The sequence below is a fragment of the Miscanthus floridulus genome, chromosome 3 (assembly GCF_019320115.1).
Source record: "Miscanthus floridulus cultivar M001 chromosome 3, ASM1932011v1, whole genome shotgun sequence".
NCBI lineage: Eukaryota > Viridiplantae > Streptophyta > Magnoliopsida > Poales > Poaceae > Miscanthus > Miscanthus floridulus.
Window position 1 is genome coordinate 125,249,638 of NC_089582.1, and position 16,085 is coordinate 125,265,722.

General features: G+C 48.8%; 1 protein-coding gene across 1 annotated transcript; it reads right to left on the minus strand.

Annotated features, from left to right (window-relative positions):
• Nucleotides 1-4,090: 4,090 nt before the first annotated feature.
• LOC136546802 (bisdemethoxycurcumin synthase-like) lies at nucleotides 4,091-5,685 on the minus strand. Its single transcript, XM_066538773.1, has 2 exons — nucleotides 5,463-5,685; nucleotides 4,091-5,284 (listed from the first exon to the last, which is right to left on the minus strand). Exons 1-2 carry the CDS (start codon nucleotides 5,650-5,652, stop codon nucleotides 4,257-4,259), a joined length of 1,218 nt encoding a protein of 405 aa, XP_066394870.1. The 5' UTR covers nucleotides 5,653-5,685; the 3' UTR covers nucleotides 4,091-4,256.
• Nucleotides 5,686-16,085: the final 10,400 nt, after the last annotated feature.

Consider the following 16,085-nt stretch of genomic DNA (forward strand, 5'->3'; position numbering starts at 1 on the left):
TTCACAAAATTAACACATGCATCAATTAAAAACAAGCAAAAGAAACCTCCGCTCTCATAGCCTTTTCCCACAATTCCATACTTAGAAAGTGCACACTTATTCGACTCAAACACAAGTTTATAACCATCACAACATAACAGAGAACCACTAATCAAATTCTTCCTTATTGAGGGGGACATGCTGCACGTTCTTTAGCTGCACGGTCTTTTCCCAAAGTAAGCTTCGGATCGACCATACCAACACCACGTACATCCACACGAGCCCCGTTCTCCATCAACAAGGAGGAAGTCCACTCGACCTAATAAGAAGAAAACAAAGAAATATTAGCACACACATGAATATTGACTCCTGTATCAACCCACCAATCAAGTGAATGAAAAACTGAAAGAACTGTAGGTAATAGATTACCATACCCTCGATGTTCCTCCATCAGCCTCAATCATGTTTGCAGATTTCTTCTTAGGCTTTCACTTGCCATCCGGGTAATCCTTAGCATAATGCCCGGGATTGCCACAAGTGAAGCAATTTCCCTTTTCCTTCTTCTTCTTCTTCTTAAAAGGTGTAGTGTTCTTTTGTTTTAGTTCAGGCTGAAATTTCTTCTTATGGAAATTTTGAGGATTTTTCTGCACCACATGGGCACTAGAACCTACCCCAACAGTTTTCCTGCCTTGGACGTCCTTTACTCTTACCTTCTCTTCAACATCCAAAGAGCCAATGAGGTCGGCAATGCTAAACTCCTGTCTCTTATGTTTTAGAGAAGTAGGAAAATCAGTCTAAGCCTATGGCAGCTTTGCAATGATACAGCCTGCCACAAACTTATTAGGCAATACACAACAAAAAAAATTCAAGCTTTTTTGCCAGTGTTTATACCTCATAAGCTTGTTCTACTAAAGAACGGTCATCAACCATCCTGTAGTCATGAAACTGCTCCATGACATACAACTCACTACTAGCATCAGAAACCCTATATTTAGCCTCAAGTGCATCTCACATCTCTTTACCAGTCTGTAGCGGCACATAATCATCCATATGGAATCTCCTAGCACGCTAAAAATTGCACCCTTGAACGTAGTATCAGCATGTTGGAACGCACGCTCCTCCTAAGGAGTATGCGGCCCAACAGCCCTAGGTTCAGTAATAAATAGCAGTACCTAGCAGTCAACCATAGAATGCAGCTCTGCCGCCACCTCTTGTAATAAGTGCCCTAAAAAACATTAGGTTTCAGCATACTCGCAAAGCCAACTACCGAGAATTGCCTATCACGTTTTTGGATTGTTAGAAACTTAGGCAAATTTAGTAGCAATTTAATCCAGAAAATGATAAACAATATATTTGTGACATCATATATGTGCATGTGTGATCTAAGCATGAATAGCATGTAGATGATACTAACCAGCAAGATATTGATCCAAAATCTTACTGGATAACGAACAACGGAAACATATCCAGCGATAGAGCCGGATGCACCAGTTGACATAGTGCATGTCGGTGTAGTCGTCCCGCTCGATGCGGCGTAGAAGGGAAGCAGTGCCGACCACCAGAGAGTCTTCGCCGTGCGTCGGGAAGAAGACCAACAAGACCCCCGGGAAGAAGAAGACGTAGCGAGTAGTCGTGCCGTCAGCGACACTCCCTAAAAACGTGATTGTCGTCCTTCACCCGAGCAGGTGAACCCAAGGGCAATAGCATTTCGGAGGCCTACTCTCCCAGAACCAGTGCGTGCAAGGTCCGGGTCAGGGAGAACTATGATCAGTGGAAGCTGTGGTTTCTGCAAGTGTCGAAGCTTTATGAATGGACCATGGGATCAGACTTTTATCTCATAGCCAGGCAAGACGAGCAGACAGAGATCAGAAGACGGGGGAGACGTCACGGAATTAATGTTCACAGGAGAAACTCCCGTTCAGTAACTCACGTCATTAGCATTGGAACTACCAGTAACTTTCGAAACTCCCATATTAACCGGCGTTAATAAGATAAACTCCGAAACTCCCATTTTAACCAACGTTAATAAGAGAAACTCCTGTACTTACTCGTCTTAAGTGGCAAAACATCACAGGCACGGCACGCCATGCCTAGCATCCGGTCATAATTTCGTATGGTATTAAACCATCACGTGCACATTATTTATAGGGCCCTTAGATTTTATTTGATATATTAAATATTACGTGGGCCAAGTCCCACAATATATCTAACATTAGTCTCTGTAATGTTTTATACAAGATCGTCTCGAAGGCTTTGGTTAATCCGCTAAAGAAGATATTGCCTACAATCATCTCTCCGAATCAGAGTGCTTCTGTTCCCGTGCGGCTAATTTCAGATAATATTTTGATAGCCTATGAGCTGACTTTATATGCGCAATAAGAGGAGGGTGCAGAAGGGTGGGCTGTAAAATTGGACATGAACAAGGCATATGATCGGGTTGAATGGTCCTTTTTGGGAGCTATGATGGCAAGGCTGGGTTTTCATGAGGAGTCGATCAATCTGATAATGAACTGCGTGTCCATGGTGTCTTATAAGGTGAAGATAAATGGCAATCTTTCAGCTAGTTTCTAGCCAGAGCGAGGCCTACGTCCGAGGGATCCCCTCTCCCCTTATTTGTTCTTGTTATGTGCGGGAAGGATTCAGTGCACTTTTGAACATGGCTGAAAAAGATGGCTTGATCACGGAGGGGGTAAATGGGCTTGTTAGGGACACATACAGAATGCAGAGCTGGATTTTGAGCCTTCCAGTACATGAGGGAATGGATGATATCCCAGATTAGCATTACAATAAGAATGGCATTTTCACGGTGAAATCAGCCTACAAAGTGCATTATGAGTACAAGAGGCGAAATCGGGTTAGAGCTGTGAGAGCTGCTACGTCCTCAGGAAGAAGGGAGGAAAGGTTCTGGAAGGAGCTTTGGAAGATCACATGTTCAAGGGAGATGATGCATTTCATGTGGAGATTCAGTCATAATAGCCTGGCACTACGTATCAACCTCAAACTGCGTGGGATGAAAATAGATACGAGATGTGTGTTGTGTGGGAGATATGACGAAGATGACGGCCACCTATTTTTCAAATGCAAGTGCGCGAGAAAGATTTGGGAAGAATTGAACCTTGAACAGATTAGACAAAGCCTGGTGAATGCGCAGACAGCAATGGAGGTAGTCGAGATAATTCTGAAACTAAAAAAATTTGCAATGTCAGGTGATCATCTTGTTGTATTTTTGGTGGTCGGAAAGATGCAGAGTCTGCGAAGGAGAGAAGCAAAGGAATGATGGAGAAAGTCACCACCAGAGTTTGTGAAAAATAAGTTGTGATGGGATCTTCCTACACAATGATCAAGCTGGGGGTTGGGGCTTTGTGATTCGTGACTCCAAAGGGGAGGTAATCAGTACTGTTTTTGGCAAATTGGAGAAGGTGTTGGAACCGTTTCATGCAGAACTGATAGCCTGTTTACAAGCTCTTCAGCGGGCTTCTGACCTTGGCCTGCAAAGGGTGATCCTAGAGACGGATGCATCGATGGTGGTTCAATAGGTGATGTCTGCGGAGACTGATCGAAGCTCAGCGAGCGGCCTGGTGTGGGAACTGAAGGCTTTTTTGGGGCTTAATTTTGTTTCTTGGTCAGTATAGTTCATAATCCACGATCTTGTAATGCAGTAGCTCATGGCCTTGCTGCTATTGGGTGCAATTTGAGTCCGGGTACTGCTCCTGTATTTGAAAGTATTCCGAATTGTATCCATATACTGTTGGCCAATGATTTGGCCCCAGTTATCGCGTAATGGAGATCTCTTCCATGTTAAAAAAAAAAGGATAACACCTATAACAAAATTACATGTTGCTTGTCTCTGCCAACCAATAACTATAAAAAATGGCGGCTCTACGCGGGAGACATCACATACGTGACACAACCCCGTAATGTCGGGAAAGTTGACAGTTTGGTGGAAAGCCACGTCACTGGAATATTAAGAACCCTCTCCATAGAAGTCACTCCGATCACTTGCATTGCATTTACTGTATTTGTAGTCAAATGAAGTTTAGCAGTTGTTTATGTACTTGACTTTATTTATTATAGCCTAAAGTCAACAATAAACGTCTGCAATGATCAGTTATCCGACTCTGCGTTTATAGTATTATTACTACACAAGAATTCAAACGAAACGAGCAAAGTCTTGCACATTATTACATACAGGCATAAACGGAATGTTGACCAAGGAACATGCATGCAATCCTGATCCAAGTTCCAACTTCCAACACAAATTGGTCACGTCCACCTTCTCATGCCTCAGCCAGCTTCTTCTCGGCTGGGGTGCCTGATCGGTGGAGCACCATCGTCTCAACGGTGAGCCCGGGTCCAAACGCCACCATGACCCCCCACTCTGGCGTCCCCTCCTCTTCTCCATTCTCCATCCGGCGGCGCAGCTCGTCGAGCACGAAGATCACCGTGACGCCGAACATGTTCCCGTACTCGCTCAGGACACGTCTGCTCGCTGCCAGCTTCTCAGGCTTGAGCTTGAGCACGGCGTCGACCTGGTCCAGGATCGCCGACGAGCCCGGGTGCACGTCCCAGAACAGGTCGTTCCATTCGGCGCCAATAATGCCGAGCGGCGCAAAAGCGTCCGTGAGGCAGCGCTCGATGTTGTCGCCGATGAGTACGGGGACCTGCCTGGTGGAGATGTTGCCGCCGTATCCGCTCCTGGTGAGGTGCATGGTGATGACGCCCTCGGACTCCGGTATGATGGCCTGCGCGGCGGACACGATCTCGAACAGCGGGCGCTCGGGCGGTGCCGGGGCCGCCACTGGGTCGGCGCCGACGATGACGGCCCCCGCGCCGTCGCCGAACAGGCCCTGGTTGACGAGGGTCTGGAAGCACCCCTCCTCGGGCCCGTTGAAGAGCAGGACGGTGACCTCGGCGCAGACGACGAGCACGCGCGAGCCGCGGTTGTTCTCGGCCAGGTCCCTGGCGAGGCGCAGCGCGGCGGCGCCCGCGAAGCAGCCGTTGAGGTAGAGCATGGTGCGGCGCACGGTCGGGCGGAGGCCCAGCAGCGGGACCAGCCGGAAGTCGACGCCCGGGATGTGCGCGCCGGAGTTGGTGGTGACGACGAGGTGCGTGATGTCGGCGGCCGGGCGGCCCCACTCGACGATGGCCTTCCTGCAGGCCTGCGCGGCGAGCTCCGGCACGGCGGTCTTGACGATGTCCAGCCGCGCGTCGAGGGATGGCGAGGAGTCGTCGAGGAACTCCGGGTGCGCGCTCAGCAGCTCCTCGGTGTGGTGCAGGTAGCGCTTCTGCACGCCCAGCTTCTGGCCTGGGGTACATAGAAATCACAATCACATACTAGCTAGTTGGCAACATCATGCATGCATCCATCGGCAGTGAAGCGTATGTACGTGCATGTCGATCTAGATAATGTTTCAGCTCTGATCGGCTAAAGTTACGGCAAACAACAAAGCTAAGCTAGCTGGTTGATGAGGTTCCATGCTTACAAACTCTCTTGAACTTTTCCTTGAGGCCAGTGAGGTGGTCGCTCTTGGTGGCGCGGAAGTAGAAGTCCGGGAACTCGTCCTGGAGCACGCAGTTGGACGGGTTGGCCGTGCCGATGGCGAGCACGGCTGCAGGGCCGTCGGCACGCTGTGCGCGGCAGATCTCGCGGACGTTGGCCGAAGCACTTCCCATGGTTGCTACCAGCACCACAGCAGCCGTCACCGAGTTGTTGCTGGAAGGCACGGACGTCGTGCGTCTATATGTATGTACTCCGTATATACGTAGCACGCTAGTACTGCCTTCACCGCCTTCAGGCATTTGACGTTACAGACACAAATTAAAGATGCAGGGCACAGCCAGGACCGGGTCCATTTGCCGGTGCGACGGCTAAGAGATGTGACGTGTTCAATTCAATTCAATATATACAATTGCGGTGCTGGTCAACTTTTACGCCTAGGCTATTTTAGTATATACATATATATACAGGTGTGCAGTGCAGTTTGTTATCGATGGGTCAGCAGTCAACGTTTCACATCATAGCTGCGTAGCCGCATAGGAGCGAATACCTTTGCGTGTCTGACATCTCATGTTGCTGTGTGTTTTTTTCTTGAGTTAAATGCATCATTAACTTTTCCCCATATTTCACCCAACTGTAAAAATGATTTTTCGAGTCCCTAAAATTTTTAAGCGATGTATCCCTAGTCCATAACTCTTTGTTTCTGTTTTTAACATGACGTGGCAGTCCACAGTGGCCCTGACATGTCTTTGAAGCCATGGGGCTGGTTGATGGACCTCCTGGCATCGGTCGTGCTCGCCTGCGCCGTCTGTGGTAGGAAGCGGCGGGCCGCCGAGCTGGTACCGACGCGCGGGCGTGCGGCAAGGTGCTGCCGCTGCCACTGCCGCCGGGGTCGATGGGTGGCCGTGCGGGCGGGCGGCAAGGCGCTGCTGTCGGCATCGGAAGCGCAGGAGCAGCACAACGTCAGCAGCATGGCCGTGGAGACGCTACCACCTAATGCCACAACCTTGCACCAGCCAAGCTTGAGCCTTGGTACTAGCGTTGCGTCGTCACCAATGACCTCGCACCTTGCAGCCGGAGTTTGGGCAGCCCAAGAAACACAAGTCTCCAGAGAATACGGCTCCTGGACAGAGTAGACATCAAAAAAAGGGGGGAGGCGGGGAGCGAGCTGCGTCAGATCAAAGGCAAGCGAGAAGGGGAGTGGCAGGGGCACCGCAGCAAGTCCGGACAGGGAGGTGCAGTGGGCGGAGCAGCTGTTGAACGTGTGGGCGGCCGCCATCGAAGTGGGGAACATGCCACGCATGCAGCACCTGCTGTACGTGCTCGTCGAGCTGGCCTCCTTCTCCGGGGAACCGAACCACCGACAGGCCGCGCATGGGCTGCGCGCCCTCACGCAACGCCTCCCACGCCATGTGCCAAGCGGCTAGCTTGCGAGTGCCCGACGCCGACCGGCGGCTGTTCCGAGCCTCGCCCATAAAGTTCATCTAGGTCAGCCCATCGTTCGGTGAACGCGCTCGCCAACTCCGCGATTACACAGGCCGCGTTGACGAAAGGTGCGGTGACCGAGCCCCGTCAGGTTCACGACGTGGACATCGGCGTCTCGCACGGTGTCCGATGGACGACGCTGCTCGAGGCGCTCACCCGCATGCTGTGGGGCTCCACGCCGCCCTCCGTCCGCGTCACGGTCGCTGGTCCCACGGCCACACCTCCCGTGCCCTTCTCTGCATCTCCTCCCGGCTACGACTGCTCACCGGAGATGCTTCGGTACGCCAAGTCCATCGACTCCGGCGGTAGCGGCAGTGGCAGCGCCTTGCCGCACGCCACCTCCGGGCGCCGGCGTGGCAGCCTGCCGTGGACGGTGCAGGCGAGCCCCACCAGTGCCAGGAGGTCATCAACCAGCCCGCTAGTATCTGCCAGCGTCCCATGTCACTACGGGATACTGTTTATTTACCGAGTGTGAGTAACACTCGGCAAATAGTGCCACACACTCGGCAAACTGTTTACCGAGTGCCACACTCGGTAAAGTGGACTCGGCAAACAACGACTCGGTGAAGTTATTTTACCGAGTGTCTAATATCGGCGCACTCGGAGCATAGAGTTACCGAGTGCTACAATGACACTCGGTAAACAATTATGACTTGACGGTCGTCAGCCTCCAAACTAACCGTTAACGGCGAGGTTTACCGAGTGTCACTAGCAGCACTCGGTAAATAAATTAGCATTTCGTGATTAAAACAATTCCGGAAATAAATTTTTTGAATAATGTTTACCGAGTGTAGCTCCTAACACTCGATAAAAGAATAACCATTTTCGTGATTAAAACAATTCCGCAAATAAACTTCAGGAATAATGTTTACCGAGTGTTCCCACTCGGTAAAAAGTAGTCAAATATTTCCGAGTGGGGACGCCGCACTCGGTAAAAAATGGCACACTCGGCAAAATGCACAGAATCAGAACCAAATTGGTTCTGTTCGCTGTTTTACCGAGTGCTACACTCGGTAAAACTGACAGAATCTCTGTTTTACCGAGTGCTACACTCGGTAAAATATGTCCACAGAATTTTTTTTTGTTTGTTTCAGTGCATATCCAGTCACAATGAGCAACAAAATCACAGGAAATTATAATAACATGACAGATAGGCAATATATATCACATATATGTCCACAAATGTCACATCCACTCACAATAACCAACATATGTCGACAAGCACCATGCAAAGTCCACAAACACCATCAACATATGTCCAAAGTCCACAAAGTTCAACCAAGTCCACAGTTCAACATACAAACCCATCAAACAAGGTCGGATGGCCTGTCACATGGTCGGAGGCCTGCGGAGAAACGGAGTCAAGTCCAGGTCTTGATCACCCTGCATATCGTTGTTCGATCCAGCTGTAGAAGGTCCCTAGAATGAGATTGCACATGTGAGTTATCTGGATCAAAGCAAATTCTAAGGTCTAAGCTATGGTAGGTCAAACTAAGGTATAAGTCGAAGGTAGCTCTATATGACACAAAAGTGAAGAGTGCATCTAAGTGACTCACAGGAGTGCCGTCGCGCGGAGGTGGAGGCACCAACGGTATCATCGGCGGCGGCGGAGGCGGTGGAGGCTGGCCCATGCTCTGAGAAAAACGGGCCATGTACTCGTACCAGTCCTTGTGCGCCTGCTGGAAGGCCTCAAGCTGGGCCTGCACTCGCGCCCTCTCTTGTGCCAACTCGGCCTGGTGCGACAGCTCGAGGGCTTGAAGCTGGCTCTGTGAGGCTTGCTGTGACTCCTGTAGGGCTTCAATCTGGGCCTACAATTATTTATCACATAGTTAGAATGCAAATAAAGAACGAGTAGAAAATGAATGGACAACGAATGCAACAGAACTAACCTGGAGTGCTACCACCTGGGGCTGTGAGCGTGGGCGTATGGCCGGACTCGAACTCATGCTCCGGGCTCTAATCTGGGCGAGTGTCTGAGTGTTGGCCGTGTCTATGGTGCTGTTGCCCATATAGTACCGCCCGTGTGGCTTACCTGGTCCCAACCTCATGACGATGTCACCCTCGAGGTCAGCGGTGCTCGGATCAAATTCTGACCCATGGATCTCTCTCGCCATCGCCGTGTACTCGTTGAGGCGCCTGTGCACGCTCGGGTTGCTGTATGCCTCGGGCGGGTCCTCCGCGTTGTAGACGAGGTCGGGGTCCTTTGCCTTGCCCTTGTGTGCCAAGGCATATGCCTTGAACGAGGTGCACTCCTGGCCAGGGTGGAACCGCGTCTGCAGGAAGAAGCACAACAATAAGATATTATGCATTCAGAAGTTAGCATAGCAACAACGAAATGAAATCTGCGTACATATCTGGCTGCATATTCCTTAAGGGTAGTGGGGCCTTGTTTGTGCGAGGAACCCTGCATCATCGCATGGCAACATGAGCGTACGGCGTGATATTGCTCGTACTCCTCACTCAACCACTTGTCCATAATGGCCTCCCAGCAGTTGTCCATCCCCGCACACCAAGCAGGAGGCACCTGCACGTACACGAGCACATGACAAATCATAAATCAATTTCAGTGCAATTAATCGCAGACGATGTAATCTCATGTTACCGTCAAGTATTGCTCCTTAGTCAGGGGCAGGTGCACTGCCTGCGCTCTGGTGACTCTGTGTCCTCTGTGGGCATGGTAAATTCTTCTGCAGAGGAGCTTTGTCTCGTAGAAGAGGTCCTGCACTCGGTGAACACAGACTCTGTTCACCACGTCATCCGCGTCCTCCCTACGTACTCCCTCCGCCAAGGTGTAGTAATCCTACAAGCAAATAAAGTCAGTAATATACAATTAATGTGATGTTATTATCAGCATAGTGCGATGAACACGTACCCACAGCTCTTTCATCACCCGGTCGGCCTTGCTGTTATAACACCTGCCAGCTCAATCAGTCTGATCGCTAGCGGCGTGCCAGTGGGACCACTTCATGGCGGGCTGCACAACACCATCGATCCTCACCATCCCAGGGTAGTTTGCCCTACACAGAAGACCCAGGATCCCGTTTACTCGGCGAGAGTGACTCCCTGGGATCACCATTTCCCAATCCCTGCACAAAGTTATTGAGATTGAATATTAGTTTTTGTTATAACTTAAAAACCTGTGAAGTAGTGTTAACATGCAAAAATTACTTACTTAGTTCCGGAGGGTCGAATCACTGGCCGTCTCTGTATGGGTAAGTCTGGGAGGCGCGACGACCCTCGCAGCCAAACCGTAGGCACCCCATTTTCCTCTGCCAGCAAGTCGGCATCCTCCTCGCGCTCAGCCCGCTCGGCCTCATCCTCCCTCCGTGCCTCCTCCACTGCCTCCGCTATCTCCTCCCTGGTCTCCTCCTCCTCATCCTCCTCCGTGGCCGCTACGAACTCGTCGTCGTCGTCGTCCTGTGGAGGAGGTGTCGGCTCTCGACGCCCTCGTCGTCGCCGTCCTCCTCCTCCACCCTGGGCTCCACCTCCACCCTAGGCTCCACCTCCCTGGGCACACCCTCGTCGTCGTCCTCCTCCTCCTCCCTGGGCACGCCCTCCACCCTCAGTCTGTGCACGCCCTCCTCCTCCACCCTGGCTAGACCCCTCGCCACCAGCCAGTAAGGTCATAACCGACCTAATCTTCCTGATTCCACCGCCCACCATCAATCACCTGCAACAAAAGGAATAAACTATCAGTACGCATATACAAAAGTAAATGTATCATACATGTATAAAAGAGATGCAAAATAAGTAAATGTATCGTACATGTATAAAAGAGATGCAAAATAAGTAAATGTATCATACATGTATAAAAGAGATGCAAAATAAGTAAATGTATCATACATGTATAAAATTGCCATAAGTACTACAGATCTTACATGTACTATAAATAATCATCAAGATCATTGATAGGTGGGCCAAAAATCTCATCATCGCTATTGTCGACGTAATTATGATCGTCTCTCAAAGTCTCATCACTAGCGACACTGCCTGAATGGTGTTGCTCAAGTAATAACAAGTCCTTCGCGTTGTGAACCTCCTCTCCATCATCCCCGTCAATAATGACCGTATCATTGTCTACTTCCATTGCGAGATCTACATCTAAGACAATCTCAAAACTCCCATCTAATCCTTCTTCTTGAAAGAACTCTCCATCATATGTGTTTGCATCGATGTTATAATCATCATCGTTTGGGACGGGTACTTTACCATGCGGCGATACCTTGTACACCACATCATACGCCTTAAGACGGTCTTTGGTTTGGCACGGGTATGAGAGATAATAAACTTGCGTGGCCTGTTGGGCCACAATGTACACGTCGTCTCCTAGCAAGACGGATGACTTTAGAACTTCGACTAACCCAAGCTCAGGGGTCTTTATCACTTCTTTGGGATCAAACCAATGGCATTTGAATATGACAAGACGAAGAGGTACACAACCAGGAAACTTGAGTTTGTATATTTCTTCAATTATTCCATAGTAGTCCAACCCATCTGTGCCTGGCGTGAAAACACCGGTATTTGTGGTTCTTCGATTCGGCCGACTCTGCTCGTGCCGAGTTGTGTGAAAGCGATATCCATTGACATCGTACACAGAGAATGACTTGACCCTAAATTCAAATCCACTGGCAACTTGCCTCAACTCGGCACTCATAGACACGTCAGTTTTGGCCTGCTAGTTCAAGTAGGATGATTCGTTATATATTTGTCGAGTTGAGAGTTAAGTACAAACAACAAATGAAATTGAACAGTACCTCCTCCTTGAACCAACAAATAAAAGTGGGATTTCGTTCTCCCGCGCCATGTCTTAGAAGGGTTTCAACTTCCGCTTTGGTGGGTTCCCTCCATGAAGGACGATGGTAGAGGAGAACAAATTTGCTGTAACGGCCGTTAACAAGAGGGTTGGATGGGTGCATGCAAAATATTGACAAGAAAAGAAACAAGTTTGTGTAAAACTTACGCAATGTACAGGCCAACCTCTTCAAGGTTCCGCAACACATACAGCTGGATAGAGCGCCACTCTTCTAGGCTCAACATCTTCAAGGTAGGTTCACTTGTACTTCCGAGTTGCCCTCGAAAAAGGCTGAGGGTCAACTGATTGTCGACAGCATTGTAACGAGGGGGTGGATTATGCACGTTAGGAAGGTTGTCGGCATAGTATCTTGTTGTGAAGTATGACACCTCCTCCATAATGGATGCCTCTGCACAGGAAGCTTCAATTTTGCATTTATTTTTGCATTTTGTTCTAAGAACCTTTAGGCATCGCTCAATTGGATAGCACCAACGGGCATGCACAGGGCCCCCCATTTTTGCCTCATATGGTAGGTGCAAGAGCAAATGTTGCATCGGATTGAAGAAGCCGGGGGGAAAGATCTTCTCCAACTTGTAGAGCAACACCGGGGCTATTCTTTCCATTTCTTCAATCTCGGTCCGAGATATCTCCTTAGCACATAGCTTGCGGAAGAGCATGCTCAACTCTGCCATCACTCGCCAGATGTGATCAGGGAAATAGCCACGAACCATCACCGGAAGAAGGCGTTCAATCCATATGTGGTAATCATGACTCTTGAGCCCTGTGATTCGCATGGTACTTAAGTTCACACCCCTCCTCCAATTCACTGCATACCCGTCAGGGAACATCAATGATTGGAACCATTGAAGAACTTCTTTCTTTTGGGCCCTCGTTAGGATGAAGTCAGCCTTAGGCTTCTTCCATGACTTCCCGCGTAAGGGAGGCAACATGTTTAGCTTTGGTCTATCGCACAGCGTTGCTTGATCCAATCTAGCCTTGACATTGTCCTTTGACTTTTCCCAGTCCATGATTGTGTGAAGGACCGCCTCGGCGAAATTCTTTTCAATGTGCATTACATCAATGTTATGTGGAAGAAGGAGGTCCTTAAAGTAAGGAAGCTTCCATAAGCACGACTTGTGTGTCCAGGCATGCTCTTTTCCGTATCCCACGAAGCCCCTCTTTTCATTGTCGACCACAAGACCATCTAACATCTCAAGAACCTGGGCACCTGTCATCATTTCTGGTGCAGAGTCTTCCACTGTGACACCTTTTCGAAAGTTCTTCTTGTTTCTCCTGAATGGGTGGTCAAGAGGGAGGAATTGTCGATGTTTGTCAAACGAAGAAAACTTGCCCCCCTTCTCCAACCGAAAGAACTCCACAGCTGACTTGCATATCGGGCATGGCATCTTCGTGTGAACACACCAGCCACAAAATAACCCATAAGCCAGGAAGTCATGCATGGAATAATGGTACCAAATATGCATTCTGAAGTTTGTCTTTGTGAATCGGTCGTATGTCACTACCCCTTCGTCCCATGCACGGACCAAATCGTCTATCAAAGGCTCCATGTACACACTCATATTAGCCCCCGGGTGTCCTAGAATTATAAGTGATAATAAAATATTTTGCTGTTGAAAGGCGACGCCAGGTGGGAGGTTGAGAGGGATGACGAATACGGGCCAACATGTGTATGGTGAAGAACCCATTCCATAAGGATTGAACCCATCAGTTGCTAGTGCAATGCGTACATTACGAGCCTCGTCAGCTTTGTCGGTATGCTTCCGATCGAAGCTTTTCCATGATTCACCATCGGACGGATGTATCATCTTGTCAGTGTATCGGCGTCCAGTTTTGTGCCACGTCATCTGTTTTGCGGATTCCTCGCTCATGAAAAGTCGTTGGATCCTCGGTATGAAAGGAAGGTACCTCAGGATCTTTGCGCCAACTTTTGTTTGCGTCTTCCGACCATCACCAGATTCTAACTCAATGTACCTAGATGCCTTACACTTCGGACAGTACTTATCGTCAGCATGTTCTCCCCTGAATAAGATGCATCCGTTCGGACAAGCATGTATCTGCTCGTACGACATCTTGAGTGCACGAAGGATTTTATTTGACTCATACGTGTTCTTTGGCAGAACATGATCATCCGGAAGTAGGGTGCCAAGTACTGTCAACAGTTGATCGAAGGATTCTCTACTCTAGCTAAACTGGGACTTCACAGCCATTAGACGTGCAATGGCATCCAGTTTAGAAACATTGGTGTGCCCGTGAAGGGGTTGTTGTGCCGCATCCAACATGGCGTAAAACGCCTTTGCAGTTTGCTCTGGCTCCTGCTCTGCACTTCCTTCATCGAAAGCCATGTCATGGTCATTTAACATTTCTGCCACCCGGCTTCAGAATCAAACTCCTCGATCCGTTGTCTCACGACCTCTTCTCTCGCACGATGGCGTTCACCATGCATGGTCCACCGGGTATAGTTCTCTACAAATCCATTGTTGACAAGATCTTTAGTCATCTCCTCATATGTTTTCATTGCCTTGTTCTTACACTTCCTATAGGGACACCAGGCATGTCACCGTCCATTTGCAAATGCCTTCGTCATGAAATCATTGGCCTTCTCAATCCATTCATTTGTGTATTGACCCCTCTTCTGATAGCCCATGTACATCCACTGACGGTCATCCATCCTAACATATAGACGATATTGCAGTTTAGAGCAATAGAGTAGTAGTGCTAGAGAAAAACCATATGAGATGATAAAGAGACATTCATGTTCTTGGTCGATTCACATAGAAGATGTTTGCTAGATTGGATGATGAGATTTTACCTAAGGTTGAAAGGCCGCTATGTCACTTGTAGATGGAGGAATACATGGAACCAATTTTTTTGTAGCCACAAACATCACTAGCAAGATTTATCGAAGATTGAGGTAGAGCACGACGACAAGTGCGTGAAGAACAACAAGGTGACGGTGCAGATCGAACTTGTGCAACCACGACGTGAAAAACAAGAAGGAAAACAACAAGTAGTAGTAGTAGTAGTACGTGCTAACTTGTGAATCTTGTGCCTCTTGGCGGAACAACCAGAAGTCGCAAGGTCATTCGCTAGCTGCCAACTTGTATTGGTTCTTACTACAACTTTTTAAGATGAACTACTCGCCTTGTGTTCTTTGTTTGCCCGTCATCATTGGTATGAACGAATATTTCTAGCATACTCCTACATTTGTTTGTTATAAAGACAAGAGTAAGCACAAATATTGGGTTGAGACCAATGAGTATGCAGATGAATGCCCTGAGATGGTAAAATATGGCTTTTTCATATGCTAATGTGCAGGATCACGGAAGAAAAAACATGTACTTCAGAACACAAAAGATGTCTGCAAAGAAAGGGTAATAAAGTGGACACGGCATAAAAGGCATCCGTGATTGTCCATATAAACGCTAAAACTCCATGCTCTGTTACTGAACAGCACGAGCTGACCAACAACATAATAGCTAGTGGAGTAGATGACTTCAGATCTATATAAAGATCATCACCTAGCTGACTAATTTTCACATAATATTTCTGGAAACCATACTTGTTAAAGTAAAAGGGAAGCAAACATATATACAATTTCGACATCACAAGCTAGGAATTCTAGAAACAGGTACATTATATATTAAAAAAAGGAACAAAAGGTAGCACCACATAGTGTTTTTTATGCGTGAATTAGTGGGCATAATCTTTATAACTGACGGTTGGAGACCAGCATCTTGAGAAATTAACTTTTCTGCTGCATCACAAATGGCAGAGAGCCCTAATTTCTGTTGTTAATCCGTCTACCAGGCCAATCCTTGGACTTGGTACGCAAGCGATTGTAGCTAACAAAGCCCTCTGCCTAGTTTGATTAATCACTAGCATCATAGGGAAGCCGTGCTGCGGCTGCCTTTCAATGTGAAAGCATGAGTAGTTTGGGAAGAACAAGCCATTATCCAAAAAAAAGCTTGGGAAGAACAAGCAAAATCTTCCATTGGCCAAATCGGCTAGTACATAGTAGAGGTCCGTCAAAAACAAGGCACCAAGCAAATTGTATTACAAATCAGTCATCAGTCAATAAAGTGAATATGCATGGCAGGTGATGGATGTTGTGTTGTAGGAGCCGATCCTTGCCTGATGTCGTGCAGAAGTGTCCGGGAGGCGGCCGCGGCGGCGGCAGTCCCGCGGTGGCGGCGGGTGACCGCCCTCCCCCGGTGGTGGCGGCTGTGGGGGACCGCCCGGTGGCGGCGGTGGTGGAGGGGAGGAGGCGGCCGCGGCGGTGGGGAGGCGCCGGCGACAGCGGGGAGGCGCTGG

Excerpts from the sequence above, each read along its gene's own strand:
- LOC136546802 (XM_066538773.1), bottom strand. The coding sequence starts at position 5,652 with ATGGGAAGTGCTTCGGCCAACGTCCGCGAGATCTGCCGCGCACAGCGT. Across the intron at positions 5,285-5,462 it reads GGAAAAGTTCAAGAGAGTTT|GCCAGAAGCTGGGCGTGCAG; the intron begins GTAAGCATGGAA and ends TATGTACCCCAG.